This window comes from Petaurus breviceps, unplaced genomic scaffold (genome assembly GCF_028583685.1).
Source record: "Petaurus breviceps papuanus isolate PSGF00001 unplaced genomic scaffold, PetGlider_PUasm1.0 229, whole genome shotgun sequence".
Lineage (NCBI taxonomy): Eukaryota > Metazoa > Chordata > Mammalia > Diprotodontia > Petauridae > Petaurus > Petaurus breviceps.
The window spans coordinates 36,298,953-36,312,475 of NW_027185903.1; the positions used below are offsets into that span (position 1 = coordinate 36,298,953).

General features: G+C 33.6%; 1 protein-coding gene across 2 annotated transcripts in view; it reads right to left on the bottom strand.

The window, feature by feature from the left end:
* The window catches only part of MAP3K1 (mitogen-activated protein kinase kinase kinase 1), a 76,840-nt gene that overhangs the window by 22,910 nt on the left and 40,407 nt on the right, over window positions 1-13,523 (bottom strand). For both annotated transcript variants that reach the window (XM_069096476.1, XM_069096481.1), the window contains exons 2-6: window positions 7,155-7,305; window positions 3,893-4,096; window positions 1,805-2,005; window positions 1,163-1,279; window positions 597-745 (exon numbers count right to left, since the gene is read on the bottom strand). In XM_069096476.1, coding sequence (XP_068952577.1) covers window positions 597-745; window positions 1,163-1,279; window positions 1,805-2,005; window positions 3,893-4,096; window positions 7,155-7,305 — 822 coding nt within the window. The remainder of the gene's footprint in view (window positions 1-596; window positions 746-1,162; window positions 1,280-1,804; window positions 2,006-3,892; window positions 4,097-7,154; window positions 7,306-13,523) is intronic.

Sequence of the window (13,523 nt, forward strand, 5' to 3'; positions counted from 1 at the left end):
ACCTCCATGAGAATCACCTTCTTCATAGAAAACAGGTTCTTAACCCAAAAACTTGGATGGGGAAAAAAAATTACATCTTTATTTCAATTCCATTGGCTTCTTTTATAATCCTATATATTTCATACATTTAAAACAAAACATTATTCTATAAAGGGTTCTGATGCAAAAAAGTAAAACAGATTAAGAACCTCTGATCTATCAAATGGGGATATAATTTTTCCTACCTACTTCAGGAAGATTGTTAGAAGGTTCAAATGATATAAGGTATGTGACATGACACCTTGTATCTTATAACCTTTTACCTTATAATGAGATAAAGTATGTGAAAGTATTTGTAAGATCTAAAGTGTTACACAGAGTACTGTATTCAGAAATTTATTTTGTCATTTTCCAATATTATAATCTAAGGGGAAAATTTCCACATTTAAACAATGCAATTGTTAATATGCTTTATTCTTGATTTTAACTTCCTCACTCCAAAAGTGCAGTGATTCCAAGTAGGAATAATTTTCAAATAAATCAACATTGATATACATACCCTTAAAATCACAAAGTAACCAGAGAATAAAGCTTTTGATTCCTTAAAAAGTACTGACCTGTTTTCTGAACTAGATGTAGAAGTACTAGATGATGACAATGTATGAGAATTTGACATGCGTGATACAAACTTCTGGATGGTGCTACGAGATGGAGCTTTGATCCTTGAGCTACGCCTACTGTGATATTTCTGGAACAAACTCTCAACCTAACATTGGAAAAAGACAGTAACAATGATATTTATGCTACATTCTTATACATAAAGGTGCTGATTCTAGGTGTCTTGAAATGGACAATCCTCATTTTCTTTTAGTTGATTAATAAACTGATACAAGAGATTAAGAAGTAAAGGATTATAAATAAATATATGTTCACTGACCTTTAAAAATGAATAACAATTGCTTAGGCAAAGACCAAAACAACCATTAAATAACTTCTAAAAATGTCATGTGAGGGATACAATGATCCAACCCACTAACTAAATGAGATGTACTTTTATACCTTAAAAATGATTATGAACTACTTCAAAATCATGCTCAAGATATGAATAAACTTCCTGGTTACATCATCTAAATAGTTTTTTTTTAAATTGCTAACAACTGAGAATAAAAACATTATAAAATACCTCAAAATTTTTCAAAGTTTTCCTCCATAACATTGGATCTGAGGGTTCTAGTTGAAATACTCGGAGCATGACAAACAATAGATGGATACAAAACGTTCCACGCCCACAGCTGCATGTCTAAATATTAAGTAAAATACACAGGTAAGTTTGTGGCTCCCCTGGAATCTCCAAATGTAGCTTTTAACATGGTGAATTATTACAGTAAGCATTTTAGTTTTTATATTTCCAAATATATCACATTAATATCTTATTTATTTTTAAATTATAGGCATTCTTGTGGTTGTGAATCCTAAGCATATTTCCTAGAAATATTAAGTCAAGAAAAGTTACAAATTAATTTTAGTGAATGTGTTAACAAAATTTGTTTTTTTAAAACTTTACAGGTAAAATAATCTTTCCTAATATTTACTTTAAGGAATCATTTATTTTTAGCAAGACATATTTTGAAATATATTTAGTTATAACAGGGAATGACTTTAATTTTGAGAAGGTTAAAACTTTACTCTAAGTTAATATCACATACTAAGAAACTTAGTACTCTCATTTTGTTTTTGAAATCCCCAGAGCATGGCAGGGTTACTGGCCATAATACATTAATAAATGTTTGGTGTCCTGAATTAATAAGATGAAAGTACTTCCTACCTGAGGTCCAATGAACACCCTGTATTTATTGTCTGGGCTGTCTCCTCCAATTAGGAAAGAGTTTGGTCCTATCTGCTGTAGCAAGTACAACCTGGCTCGCATGACCTTATTGACTCGGCGATTTGTTTCTTCAGGGCTATATGGGGAGAAGCCATCTGGGGATGGAGCTCTTCGGGGGGGTGTGATTCTCCCACTCTGAAACTTCAGAACATTGATTTCTATTAATTTCTCAGTTTTCAAGAAAGAAGCTTTTATAGTGGCATTACCATACTTACTCAAACTAGTAGATAGCAAATGTGAAAAAAATTAATGCAAAATGCATTTTTGCCTGAAATACTGAAGCTTCATGAAAGCTGAATTTTATACCCAAATTATTTGGATAACTAATGATCAAGACATTAAAGCTTTTAGTAGTAGAATAACCATACCATCTGTTCATTAAATTACTTTGCCAAAATAAAAAAACACAACCAAGAAGAAACCAAAAAATACCCCCTAAAAAACCAGCTTTCTGGAAAATATACTATATAAATTAAAGTTGAAATAGTAAAAGGGGTGTGTGTGTGTGTATGTGTGTGTGTGTGTGTGTGTGTGTGTGTGTAACAGAGAGAGGAGGAGGGGAAAAAGAGGAAGAAGAGGAGAAGGAAAATGAGAAGACAGAGAAGGAAAGTAAGAAGGAGAAAGGGAAGGAGAGAGAGCAGGGTAGGGTGGTATGCCCTAGTAAGTAAAGAACTGGCCTCAGATAAAGGAATCTGTGTTCCAGTACCATCCTTGATACATGCTGACTATTTGACACTAGACAATTTAAGCCTAGATACAACTCTTTAAGACTATAAGACTCTTAATTCTTTAAGACAGTAAGTTTCACAACAAATGATGACCTACATTAATGGAGGAGTTCCTCATTCAGAGCTCCCTACACACTTAAAATCACAGGTCTAGTCAAAAACACCCCCTCCCCCCACTTCGGAATGACAGGTATTTTAATGGTGGAACCTGGGGATGACTTATTTTTCATGAGTAAGGTCTTAAGCTAGAGAGCCAGGACAGCTCTTCTGGAAACAGATGCACAATTAGGTTAACACTTTGCTACATCCCACTAATTTCCATGGAACTTCCTTACCTATGCAATAAATAATCAATAATACAGTGAAACAGCCTACTTTTGAGTATCTACCAATTTTTATGGCTGTATTGCAAACATACAAAACAAGGTTTATGTTGTTGGAAGCAATGACTACTTTAATGTAAAATTCTCAATTTATGTAGCTCTTCATAATATTGTTCACCCCTACATAAGTAAAAAGCCCTACTACTCTCCAAAACTCATTTATTACCTCCTATTTTCTCCCATGTGACAGTAACACCAGGAAACAGTATTTACTTAAAACTATCACTCAACTACTTATTACTTACTCCCGGGAAAGGAGTGGGGTAAGTGCAGAACCGACTTTATTTTAAGCTGAATTTCACCTAAGATGTTTGAGAGATGGTATCACAAGCCACACATTCTGACCCTGCACTCAGTCCTCTATAGTCTGCTCTGCAGAAGGCTCAATGTTCACCATTTTGGGTAATCCCCTGGTAATAGGGTCAGCCATGAAATCAAGTAACTGTCACTCTTAACTGCAATGACTACAGAAACTATAATTTTTATGGTGGCTTCAGAATTCTGAATCCACAATCCCTAATATCCATTAAGATAATTATTTTTAAAAAGACCTGAATTAGAATTTGGAGTCATTAATACAATAGATGAAGTATGACCTTCTAAGTTGTCCAGGAACAGAATCGTAGCAATCTCTAGCTACAGGGTCACAAGGATAGTCACCAGTCTTTCCTTTGGGAAATACTTTATCTTATCTGGCCCTTCTTTATAATCTTATTATTTCTGTTAATGACATACTTAGCACAATTCAGTACAAGAGGAGTTCTTAGTACAAATACCTTTCAACATGTAATTTCCTTCTCAAATTTTAATTTCTCAATATATAGTAATTATGATTTTATAAAGAATTATTCCCAGATAGATTCTATATAAAAACTAAACATTCAAGCAACTTAATATTTAGTGAAATATGTACTTACAGGCACTGGAGATACTCTTTTTCTTCTTACTCCAGGAGATTCTGATTTAACAGTACGATTTGAAGATGAAGAGCTGCTAGGAGAAGGACTCCGCCTTCCTTTTGGAGCAGGTGAAGAAGTATTCCCATGGCCTTCAGTTGGAGATTCTGGTGTTAATTTGTTAATTTCAGAGCTATCTCCTTTTACAGGGATTGGTTTTACCACCTAAACAGGAAGTATTCAATAACTTTAATTACTTTAAAAAATAAAAAGGAAACCCAGAAGCAAAGAAAATATAGATTTAATGATAGAATTCTATGTAAATGGGAATTTTGTGTTGTATTTAATAAACTTCTATACCATTGATTATCAAGAATTGCCCCACCAGTAGTCATATAAAAAGTCAATTTTTTATGGTTTCTTGTAGTTAGATATCGTTAGATCTTCTATTGCTTTTCTTGAATTACATATCCCAAGTTTCTCTTCCTACAAAATGAAGATTAAAATGTGGTACAATAAACATTAGGCAATGAGTTACTGACAATTTTGCCTAGATTAATCTGTACAACTTGACTCCAAGCTCTCTGGAAGATAAGACTACGTTTTTGTTTATTTTGTTCCCCTAGCCTAACACTTAGTATATAATACTGGTGAATGCTCAAGAAATATTGAATTAATTAATATAAAGTCAAGATCAATTAAGTGAAGTATTGTAAAAACCATGAGTTTGTTTCTATCACAGAACATTTTTTCTCTTTAAAAAACTTAATCCAAAAATGTTTCCTTACTTTTGCATTCTTTACAGCCCCAGCATTTAGTATGCTGCTTGGCACACAGTAGGTGCTTGACAAATATTCAGTGAATCCTACACTTGATATTACAGATCTTTCTCCAGACTGATAGCTATTAACATTCTTTGAGTATGGTGGTTCAAACAGCCACAAATACATGCAACTGGACTGTCATCTAAGTCGGAGGCGCTTAGCTTTTTGTGTCATGGACCCCAGGTTAAGAATTATTGACTGAAATGGTTTAAACAGGTGATCATTTGTCAGGGAAGTTGCAGGAGATTGATCTTAAAAGGTGTTATATTAGATGAACAAAAAGGTCCCTTCCAAATCAGTATTTTATGATGTAACCTGTAGCTGTAGGACCATAGGACTAGTCAAGTCAATAAGCATTTAATAAATGTTTATGTGCCTGGGAATGTACTAAGCATCAAAAGGGATCTTGGAGATCATTTTATCTAACAGTTCTCAAATTTGTCTCAAGATCATTCTTAAAAATTGACTCTAAATAGATTTTGTTTATATGGATTATAGCCATTTATATTTGCCATATTAGAAATTAAAACATCTTGTCCTAAATAGTTTTGACCTCAAAGACCCCCAGAAATGGTTGTAGGGACCCCCTCAAAGTCCCTGGACTATACTTCAAGAATTGCTCATCTACTCCAATCTCCTCACTGACACCCGGAGAAGTTAAGTGATTTGTCCAAGGACACAAAACCAGGAGACTCAAAACCCAGGTCTTCTGATTTAACATTCAGTACTCTTTCCATCACAAGACCTTGCCAAACACAATGTTAAATCAAGGTGTATCATATTTATGTGCTAACCTGAACAAAAGAAAAAGAAAAGAAAGTTAATTCAACAGGTTGGTTTCCATTAATCACTGCTTTCTTTCTTTCTCTTCCTTTTTCTTCTTTCTTGGACTGGACACGTGATTTCACTAGAAAAGGCTCTGGGTAAAGAACGTCTCCCTCACAATACAAACTGGCACCCAATCTTAACCCATAGCCAGGCTCTGTTAATAGAGTGTTCAAGACATAATGATCCAGGTTTCCAATTCTGAGGTCAGCTCTCTATGGACTATGTTATGCTGCCTTACTATCTGAAGGTGTCACTGTTCCCCTTTCTAAGTACTCAGTACAAACTAGCTTTTTAAAAATTATGACTAAATTGAAATCTCCAAATGATTTTCCTTAAATGAGATAAATTACTTTGCACGTTGATTTCAGCAGGGAAAGGGGTAGAGGAGTTAAAATGGGAGATAGTCCTACTTTTTTTTTTTGACATAGAAGCAAAGAGTTAAGTCTTATAAGGGGAAAAGAGTTGTAGATTACCTTGGGTGGGGGGATGGCAGGAGAATTAACAAGGATTTCTGTTTTAGCATAATCAAGAGAGACATCAAAAAAACTCTATTTGTAGGCACTGGTAATTTGAGTATTATGAAATCAATGACTATTCACCGGGAACTCTTAATCTGGGGTACGTAAAGTTGTTTTAAAAATATTTTATACCTATATTTCAATATAATTGGTTTCCTTATAATACTTTGTATTTTATTTTGCTGCTAGGCTTCAGGCTGCCAAAGAGGACCAAGACAAGAAAAAGGTTAAAAGCTCCTGGCTTATAATCAGGGATGGGCTGGTCCTCACTATTATTTAATTTTCAGGGTGAGCATTTACACCTTGGAAATTGCAAATGCTACAAATCAGGACTTGATTTTTTTGTTGATTGTCTAGCTTCAATAAAGTGAAGGTGAAAATGTTACTGATGCAGATTAAATTTACTGTGCATATTTTTTTGGGGGGGCTGTGTTAATTGTTATACTTTTACCTGTATGCCACTGCCCATAGCACTCATCCACAATTCTAAAAGGTTAATGAGGCAGCTAACATTTAAATATTATTAAGGCTGAGCATATAACAGAAGATGAATGTCAACATACCACCCCAGTGTTTGTTTCAAAGTTTTAAAAAAATGGAAATATGAAAAAAATATGAAATTTTGCTTTCCCTTCATTAATAAACAGTATTCACCTAACTTTTAAGGAAGACCAATTATGGCTAAGAACAGACTAATTTTACTTCTTTCCTATTCAGCAAGCTTTTAAGTCACATCATTAAGTTGTTTCTCAAGAACCTATTGGTTCATTTTAATCTCGGCATCTACATGTATATTTCTGGGATTTAAGATTAAAAGACTTCATTATAATTTGGGGGAAAAAAACAAAAAAGAAAATACAAAATAATTTTATATATTAAGAGAAACAGATTCTATTGAACAAAAGTATTTCAAATGCTAACATTAGAGGGCAGTGTTGTTTCTAATTTAAAGCCAGAAAGCTATTATTTGCTCAATAAATCAACAGTTAAAATTTCCTAAATAGTTGCTTTATTTTGTATACAAATTACCACAGATCTAACTGTAATAAATGGAAACACAGTCTACAACCTGCTTAACTTTCCAACTGCACAGAGATAAGTTTTTCTACTTACCATAGGGCCTCTCCTGCTCCTCCTTTCCAGCCATTCATGTTTCCAGGCCGGCATACATGTGGCCTTGAGTTTTTCCCTGATCATTCGTTCTTCTGGGCGGTCATCCATTTTCTGCAATCCCTTGGGAGTTTCTTTATTCTCCATATCTCGACTAAAATAGAAAAAAATAACATTTTATTTCTGATGATACTTTCCAGGCATAAAATGCTTATGTCTTGATTACCCAGTTGTTCAGAGCGTCTTGAAAATTGCTACTATTTAAGTAAATTTTGTGCTCATGTGGGAATGGTAAATGAGTCCCATTTACTGAGTGCTTATTATATGCCAGGCACTGTGCTGAACTCTGGGGTCACGAAGACAAGTCCCTAAGAGGTAACCGAAGATGAGACACCAGCAGTGGGAGAAAATAGTAAAGGCCTCCTGTATGTAGAGAGGAGGAAGATGTGAGCTGAGGCTCGAAAGGAGCCCGGAGAATACTGTAGGCATAAGGGGGACAGTGAAAAATGACTGAAGATGGTGGTTGCATACAAAGTTAATCCCAGTACATCTGCATCTAGCACTATGTTTACCATGTCATTTATAAAGATTATTTAGTCTCTTCTTTTATCAAGAAGTGAGGGCTTTATGAACCTGAACGTTCTTTTTCAATTTCAAATCTTACTAACTTAGGTAGGAAACAGTCTAAAGTGGACAGTGAAAATATATAAAACTTTAAAAAAATTACTACAAAAAGATCAAAAGATGAAAATGCCTTTCCTCAAATGATTTGCAGTCAAATGAGCTATGACCAAAATGATAATAGTTGACATTTAAATGATACTTTACATGTAATCATCACAGGGCAGTAAAGTTCATACCATTGTTCCCTATTTTATAGAAAGGAGAACTGTCCTAAAGAGATGGTTATTTGTTCATGATCATGCAGTTAATTAATCTGTCAGAGGCAAAATCTGAAAGCAAGTATCTCTACTTATATGTCCCATGCTCACAATGTACTGTTGCTTCAAACCACTTATCTGATTAAGGGAAGTTAAGTTTTAAGTCAAACAGAAACACAATTCTTTAACTGAATGTTAAAGAGGCAACATAGTAGAACAGAAAGAACATGAGACTTGGAGTCAGGAGATCTGGACATTTATCAGTTAGGTTACTATGAAACATGTCACAACTTCTCTGGGTCTCCTCTAAAATGGATTAACACACTACTTGACTCATAGGGTTGCCTGTGAGGAAATAAGTTTTAAAAAAGCATTGTCTAAGTGTGAACTTAGTTCAATTATTAATTGAATTAACTAATCCAATTAGTTCTATTAGTGAAAAATAAACAAAGCATTTAACCAACATTGGCAGTTATATAATACTTTATTCTAGTTTGTCGCATTCAAATAATAAACCACTCACAGGTGTCTATAAGGAGAAGATAAGCAATTCTTCTAGTGAAATATTCTGACCTTATTTCATAATGTATATTTTTAAAGTCACATTCTCCCTGTTATCATATTCAGCAATTTTCCTATTTTATTTAGTATTCTTTAAAGTTTCTACAGTATCAAGATAAATAAAATCACCATAGCCTGAAAGAGATTTTTGAGGAAGCCTTTCAGTATATTTTGATTACATTTTAAGGTCATTATTTAGTTCATAAGTTGACAGCATTATGTCACTTGTCTGTGTGTATGTGATTAACATAATATTATTTGAACCATCATTTGTAAAAGTCTAAATCACTGTAGAAAAAGCAACAGGCAAACTGGCAGTAAAATGAAATACACAAACATCAGAGCTCACAACTCTCCACAGAAAATGCTGTCTCCCTAAAATTCGAATTAAGCATCCTACAAGACTTTTCCAACTGATCACTACCTTTACTGAGAAGGAAGCACAATCTCTTAGAGAGTTACTTCCAACCTTAAGACTCTATGATTTAAATCAAGACATACTACTTTAATAACATTTTTAGGTTTTATCAATAGCTTAAACAGCACTAAAAAGAAAATAAGTAATGCTAAGTCCTTAGAGAACAATGTTTCACAGTATTTGTAGAATCAAGTCAGAGTAATGTATTCTTTGGAATTTCTAGGTAGGCTTTAAATCCTATACATAACATACTTTAGGAGTCTAGACAAATAATTCCCAATAAATTTGATAGGCCAGGGAAAAGACTGAATAAGATGAGAAAAGTTGAATGATGAGGATGCTTTTTCCTCTAGAGTTCTGAATGAAATGTCAAATGTAGAATATAGGCTTAATTATTTATCTTGCCTCAAAATTTGTGATCTTCTTTATTCTCAGAATATTTCATAATACTGTACCAATATTTGCAAGACCAAATATATCATTCATGAATGAAGGTCTATAGCAGAAGTTCTTAACCTGGAGTCCACGGACCCCTAAAGGCTGAGTGGATAAAACTTGAATGAAAAAAAGTTACACTTTTATCTTCACTAATTGAAATGTATGAATTTAGACAACAAACCAAAGGAGTTTTCAACACACTGCAGCTGTTGTAAGCATCTCAAAACATTCTTTCCCTATATCAAAATTACTGGAATTATGGTACATGATAACAAGATAGTACACGACCAGTTTTCCTATTTGTAAACTTTATTTCAATATAATTAGTTTCCTTTGCAATCCTATGCATTTAAAAATATTCTGAAAAGGGGTCCACAGACTCTCCCAGACTGTCAAGGGATTCATGACCTTGATCTGTAGGGTTTGAGTAAGTGGTATGGATGTGTGATGAAGTTGTAGTCTCTGATGGCAAAGGATGGATGTCACAAGTAAGTACCTAAAGTTGCAGAAAAAAAAAATTGTAGATCCTGGACATTTTCTGTTTTGCTAATTCTTTTCAACAGTGATAAGATGGAAAGAGCTCTACTGCAGGAATCAGGAGACCCTGATTCTAGTTCCCACTAATCCAAACTAACAAATTCAATTTAACAATGACTAAATACCTTCAATGTGCAAGAGAAAGAACAAAACAAGTTCCTGTGCTCAAGAAGTTTCTATTTTCTCCAAGGTGAGTGTATACACATATAGAATAGAGAAAAGAGAGAACATTAACAACCAGAAGCTTCAGGAAAGGCTTCTGACAGGATATAGCATAACTGCCAAGCTTGAAATGAAGTCAGGGACTATACATTACAAAGGTAACCAGATAGTATATGTACATTTTCAGCCACCAGGAAGAGTCAAAGGCATGGAGGTCAGAGTATCAAGTGGGGAGAAAAGCAAAAGTAGGCTGGTCAGTTTGACTGAAGCCTAATGAATATGTGAAAGAGAATAATGGACAACAATAAGCCTGGAAAGCTGAGGAGCTTGTGATTTATCCTAAATGTGACCAGGACCTTTTGAATGTTCTTGAGTAGGAGAGTGATGAGATCCCTCAGAAAGATTATCTTTGCAATTGTGGAGAGGGTGAATTTCAGAGCAGAGACACCAGAAGCCAGGAGATCAGTGAAGAAGCTGTCATAATAGGGTGGTGGCTGACAGATGAGAGATATGTTGTGGAGTAGAAACCACAATACTTGACAATTTCTCGTATAGGGTCATGGTCTGGCGAATCACTAAATTTCTCTGGATCTCCATTTCTTCATTTAAAGATTAGAGGATTTGACTAAATGATTAATATAGCATTTCTACTAAAATTCTATAGTTTATGATAAATGTAAACACATTTTCGAGAGAAGCAAGTCTCCAGAATTTTTCTTTATCTCCCATATAGTTTAGACGGCCTTGCTATTTTCTCCTTATGTAATTTTGGCCAAGTCCCTCAACCTTTCTGGGACTCATCTTATTTAAAAAATCAAAGGGGGGGTGTTTCCAACGGGATGATTATTAAGGTGCTATGATCTATGAACTATAACCTGAGCACCTTCATCTTAGACAAATACTACTTGAATGAGAAAATATTAATGTGCCAGAAGACTGAGATAAAGTAGGGTAACTTCTATCATGATCTTATCCAGTCTGGTCACTGCTTCAGAAACTATGGTGGGGGGTGGGGGAAGATGATACCTAACATTTACATAGCACTCTAAACTCAGCAAAACTTTTCCACATCGATCATTTCTTTTTATACTACAAATAACTCCATGGTCGGTAGGGTACATATTAATTTTAAAGCAGGAGAATTAAATCTTTTAGTAACAAAAATTTCAAAATATCTGTAATTTCATCCTGGTCAGTGCTTTTAATAACAACACATATTTAATTTTAAAAAAGTAAAAAGACTTCACATGTCAAATATTGCCTGTGAAGAGACCTGGACTTGAGTCTAAAGAGATCTGGGTTTTAGTTTGTTCCAGACCTGCAATAAATTATTGCCTTTTGTGAAAGTCATTGATCTTATCTCAGATTTAGTTCCTCATCCGTAAAACTGAAGGGTTGTACTATATGGACTTTAGGTTTCTGTGAATTTCTAGGATTTTTAGTGATCAAAACTGATTAAATTTCTGGACACATTTTTAACCTACTTGACATGTTTTTAGTTGTTCAGTTTCAGTCGTGTCTAACTGTGACCCCATTTGGGGTTTTCTTGGCAAAGGTACTAGAGTGGTTTGACATTTCCTTCTTTAGCTCATTTGACAGATGAGGAAAGTGGAGCAAACAGGGTCAAGTGACTTTTCCAGGGTCACATAGCTAGTAAGGTTTCTGAGGCCAGATCTGAACTCAGGAAGACTGAATGCAGTCCCAGTACTCTATCCACTGTGCTACCTAGCTACCCATTGACATGCTAAAACAGGACAACAGTTTTGTAAATATATACACAAATTCTACTTTTTTTATAGTTAATCTTCCTTACTTGCCAGGGAATAAAACATATCTGAATAGGTTGAGTGATTATTTCATCTGTCTTTAGATGAGACAAAAAGCAAATCATAAAAACAGAAAATAAAAGTTTCCCTGTTTGGGATATTTATGACAAAATACTATTTCAAAAACTCCTTAATTTGATCTAAGTAATTTGGAAAAGCTTAATTTACTTTTTTTTTATTTTACAAATTGTTTCTTTTGTTGTGATCTTAAAAACTAAGAGCTATAATTGAATTAAATGATTGCAAAATCCATGGGAGATAAAGCACCTCAAATTCATAAAGAACTTGGAATAATTTTTTTTTGGCCAAATGGAAGTTAGCTGCATTTGCCAAAAATTGGACAAATGAATTATTCTTTAAAAAGAAAAACTCAAGCAAACCCTAAATCAATAGTCCACATGATTATTTTTCTCTGGTAACAATTTTTTTTAAAAGTCAAAGAGAAGTGTTTTTAATTTAAGCATGAAAATTTAAAAATCCTATACAACTAAAATGAAAGCTTCTTTCCACAGAAGGATTAACATTAGAAACTATAAAAATTGTGTTATGTAGCTAATTTAGTCTTCACCTTTGTCCTATGCCTATTGTCTTATTCTGACTGGAAAGAATGAGTTTTCCAGCTTTTATCTTTAAATGCTTTTAATTGAATTTATAATTAATTAATTTAAAGGAAGAAAACACTGGGAAAATGTCACTACTGTTAAAAACTAAATACTTCTCCAATATCTGGTGGACCAGGTGTTAAGGCATTTCTCTAATTATTTCCACCATTTCATAAGTAAATATGTTCTTGAATGGTTCGCCTTTAAGCACTAAAATGTATTATCTAGTACTTGATAATATGGAAGGATGGATGACAGATGAACATGTCAACACCAACTACTTTTCCTCAACAATTAAACATTTACCTAGACACAAAATAGAAATGAAAATGAGAGAGAAACTGATCTAGGGACGATATAATGCCTAAAATATTTCCAGTGCATGACTACAGTATTTCTAATGCTACAACAGGCTTATCTAATATTATCGGAAAGGAGAAGTTCTCCTTAATCAAATATTCTTGATAACAGAGCTACATCATATGTGAATCACCAATTAAACTGCATTGATCTAGATCTGGATCAAGTGACCTTGAATATAGGATGCACACCATTAAGATAAAATCTCTCTGAAAGGGAAAAATATAGGCATATACAAAAATAATTATATAAGCAACCATATTAAAATAATTATTTCTTTCATTAAATATGACTTAGCACTGCTTTATCTTCATAAAGCAGGAAAAGATAAGACTGTTACTTCAGTAGGAAAACAAATGCTTTTATATTAATTTTCATCTAGATTTTTAAATTACAAGAATCTGTATCCATAGCTTTCCCAACTAATTTCCCTTGATATATTACATTTTTTTTTACTTCTAAAATATCTTGATTCTGATAAATGTTTATTCTGAAATAATTCAACATGTATACATTTTTAAAAAGTTGGTTATAACACAGAATTCATCTGAAATAACCAAAGGTCAAGAATATCAAGTTAATCAATG